This window comes from Alnus glutinosa, chromosome 7 (assembly GCF_958979055.1).
Source record: "Alnus glutinosa chromosome 7, dhAlnGlut1.1, whole genome shotgun sequence".
NCBI lineage: Eukaryota > Viridiplantae > Streptophyta > Magnoliopsida > Fagales > Betulaceae > Alnus > Alnus glutinosa.
The window spans coordinates 22,579,732-22,583,829 of record NC_084892.1 but is presented as its reverse complement, the minus strand read 5'-3'; the positions used below and the strand labels follow the sequence as shown (position 1 = coordinate 22,583,829).

The 4,098-nt window shown below is 38.4% G+C and overlaps 1 protein-coding gene across 1 annotated transcript; it reads left to right on the top strand.

Moving 5' to 3' along the window:
* Window positions 1-272: 272 nt before the first annotated feature.
* Window positions 273-2,407, top strand: LOC133873328 (uncharacterized). The gene is made up of 7 exons (XM_062311048.1): window positions 273-539; window positions 639-1,324; window positions 1,403-1,631; window positions 1,734-1,826; window positions 1,908-2,009; window positions 2,115-2,180; window positions 2,333-2,407. The coding sequence occupies exons 1-7, from the start codon at window positions 273-275 to the stop codon at window positions 2,405-2,407; spliced, it is 1,518 nt and encodes a 505-aa protein (XP_062167032.1).
* The last annotated feature ends 1,691 nt before the right edge of the window (window positions 2,408-4,098 follow it).

The following is a 4,098-nucleotide window of genomic DNA, read 5'->3' as shown; positions in this document are numbered from 1 at the left end:
AATCATCCAGACGGATGCAAGCTAGAGCAGTTCGAAGCTTCTCGACACAAAGGAAGGTCCAGACGGGAATCTACGTCGTCCGGAAGGTTGGTAGGGAACCGAATTTCCTGACTTGCAAACTGTGCAAAATCTTCTGGAAACACTTCTGAATAGCGGAATCCTTATTAAAAAACATCTTTACAAAGAAGTGATTTCGTTCAACAGAATATGACCAATTACAAACTAAGAAGAGACCTACCTTTGCCTTGGAACTTATGTTCCAAAGACTTTATATGTCCCTTGCTGCCATGAAGCAAGGGTTCTTGGAGGGTTGTAGGCCTGTTATCGACCTGGATGAGTGCTTTTTGAAGGGTCCCTACAAGGCAATGCTACTAGTTGCAGTTGGCAGAAATGCCAACAACAACATGTACCCTATTGCAATTGCCGTTGTGGAAGCTGAGATAAAAGAGAGCTGGACTTGGTTCTTGGAGTGCCTAGTTTCAGACCTTGGGTCCCATGCGAGGCACGTTAAGCCTACTTTCATTTCTGATCAGCAGAAGGTTAGCTTTATTACTTACATAACTTTTTTTTTTTTTTTTTAGAATTTTAAATAATTTTACATTTTATTACTTACATAATTTTACGTTGGAATGATGCAGGGTCTTATTCTAAACTTTGATGATGTTATACCTACGGCAGACCACCGAATATGTGTAAGGCATTTATATGCCAATTTTTGGGATAAAGGGTTTAAGGGGGTGGCACTGAAGGAATTATTGTGGGCTGCAGCATCAGCTTACACTGATATTGAGTTCAGATATCACATGGAAGAGATTAAGAAGTTGAATCTTGTGGCCTTCGAGTATCTAGAGAGTATTGACCCCAGTGGATGGTCAAGATCGTGGTTCAGTGACTATCCAAAGTGCAACCTTCTTGTCAACAACATCTCTGAGTGTTTCAACTCATATATCCTCAAGGCTCGTGACAAGCCGATTCTGACAATGTTGGAGATGATTAGGAAGCAACTCCGAAGAAGGTACCAACTAAAAAGATATGGCATTAAAACTTTGAAGGGCAAGTTATGCCCTAGAATTGTTGACAAGCTTGAGACGGTTGGGGAAGAGGCAACAAATTGTCTTTCCCGTTATGTTGGTGATGACCTCTTTGAAGTAGAGCAGGGACGTAGAACGTATGTCGTGGATTTGAGGAAGAGGACATGTGGGTGCAGGAAGTGGGAGATGACAAGGATCCCATGTGCACATGCACATTCTGCAATTACCTTCCATGGACACAAATTGAAGGATTATGTGGATCACTGTTATAGCATTGAGATGTACAAGAAGGCGTATGCTCCCATTATATATCCAGTTCCTAGTGAGGAACGGTGGATTTGAACCAACCACTGTGTTTTGGAACTGCCTAGATTACGAGTGACCCCAGACAGACCTCGAAAGGCTAGGACAAGAGCTCCTGATGAGTTAGGAGATCCCAAGAATCCTCATAGGATGAGAAAGTTTGGATTGAAGGGTAAATGTGGTTATTGCAAAATGTTGGGCCACAATAGCAGGACTTGTCCAAAGAAGAAGCAGTTGGCATCAAATGATAGGCAGTTCGTGACAGAGGTTGAGTTGCCTACTCCACCCTTAGCCAGTGTGAGTTTACTACCCAATCGTATTATTATTGTTGTTGATGCTTACATGGTTTGGATTACTTACCTTTGACATTTTTTTTTTCTTTGTCATGGTGGGGTTCAGACACAGAGTGAAGGATGCAACAATAGTATCAGGGGAGGCACAAATCCAGTGAAGAACAGTAGAAGGGGAGGATCACAACCACATAACAAAAGAGTAAGCATACAGTCCCACTTTTGAGTAATATATTGCATACTTGCATAATATTGATTAATCCTATTTGTTTGTGTTTATTAGACAAGTGCAAGGAAATGTGTAAGTACAGGTGTTTCAACACCTGGCTGTAGTAGGAATACACAGCAACCCACTGCACCACCTTCTTTATCTATGCAAAGAGATGTAGTATTTATTTTCTACTTTACTTTGTTTCAGTGTTTTTATAAATTCACATGTAGCAGTACATTTGAGTATTTAACATTCCAACTGGCACTAAACTTATGGCAGGGAAATGCTATGGAATTGACACAACAACCCATTGCACCACCTTCTACATCTGTGCAAAGAGATGTGGTATTTATCTGCTACTTTACTTTATTTTTGTGTTTTTATAACTTCACATGTAGCAGTCTTTTGAGTATTTATCTTTCCAATTGACACTAAACCGATGGTAGGGAAATACTATGGAATTGACACTGCCAAGCACCTCCTGCACCTGGACCTAGACCACCACCACCACCCAGGAGGTTGTCAGGCAGACTGAAAGTTCCAATATATCCCAAACCACCAGTTTGGATTGACCTTACCGAAAGAACAACAGATGGATGCGGAGGGAAAGTGTATGGTAAAAACCCAACAACCCCAGCTGTGAAATCGTCAACGGTTGCCAAGGAGAAAGCGAACGGTAAAAGAATGGTGCATTCAATTGAGAAAGGGATATAGATCATGGACTCAAAGATGATGAAGAAAAGGCCAGAGTGGAAGCATTGATTAGCTCTATTTATTTTTCTTTTTTTGGTGTAATGTTTTATTTTGGACAATGTGTTTGGGGGTCGGGTTACATGGTAAATGCAGGATTTTTTAGACAATGAAATATGTAGGGTTACAAGGGAAAAACTACATTATGTGTTTGGAGGTAGGGTTGCTTGGTAAATGCATGGTTTTTTTTGGACAATGAAATATTCAATGTAATTATGTGTTTGGAGGTAGGGTTGCATGGTAAATGCAAGATTTTTTAACCCTTTTCTATGTGTTTTGCTTTCGAATCTTTTCCCTTATATATGATCAAAATATCATGGCAATGGCCACTGGGCATGAGACTAAACCTAGCTTGTGTCCTGAGAATGGGAAAGTATGATAAGTTGATAACAAACCATAGCTAATAAACGTTGTCATTTGGTAAATGATGTGTAAAATAGGTGCAAATTTACCAAACTATAACTCATAACTCATATCTTATATTAGGTTGGATTACCCTCCAATCTATCCAAAATTTTAAGTTGAAAATAACCAAAAGATCAACTTTATACACATAGAGAAAATAACCAACTACCAAATTACATACATCCCTTCATGTTTAGGTTACAAAATTGTGTCCAAAAGATCAACCCTATACACATACAAAAAATGGCTTACATTACAACATAAAAATGGGGCCTCAATTACAACATAACATGGCCTACATTACATCAAAAAGGCCTACATTACAAAACAAAAGGCCATTGTCTTCAAGGTAACAACATACGACCACGTCCAACTTCAAACACACCCTTTGAAGTTGATCCTGCCATAAAAAGGTACGCCACAATCAATGATGAGTGCCAAATATTGCATATGTGGACCCCTTAATTTGTATTTATTAAACCTTTAGTTTTGTTATTTTCTAATGTTTTTGGTTAGTTTTGGTATTTTAGTATTTTGCAGGTCATTGAGAGAAAACAATAGCTTTATGGTGAAAGAAAGCACACTTTGAGAAGACCTAGATGATGTGGTTATGTTTAACTAAATCAAGGAGAGGACTAAATCGGAATTTCTCTAATTGGAGTCAAAATCGGATTAGAATTCAGATTCTGCACATGTTATAGTATTTTAGCCATAACTTTCAGCTCAAGTATTCGATTAAGGTGAATCAAGTGGTGTTGGAAAGCTAAATCAATTTTCTACAAATCCTTATGAAATAGGATTTTCCTAATTCGGATTTATGCTATGCCAAAAGTGCCCTGCAATAAAAGGCTGCAAATCTGGACGAATTTGGAGTCCTTTTCCTTCTTGGATTGTGTTTTGAGTTTCCTACTCAAACTAGAAGACTAACCTCCGATTTTTCTAGAAATTTTAGGGCTTCTAGGATTTGTTTTCTCCCTATAAATAGACCTCTAAGCCTCAAGATAAAAAGGGAAGAAGCTAGAGACCAAATATATTCTTTTCTTTTTAGTTTAGTTTTTTCTTTAGTTTAGGATTTATTTTTCATAGCCATGTGTAGCTAATTTTTCAA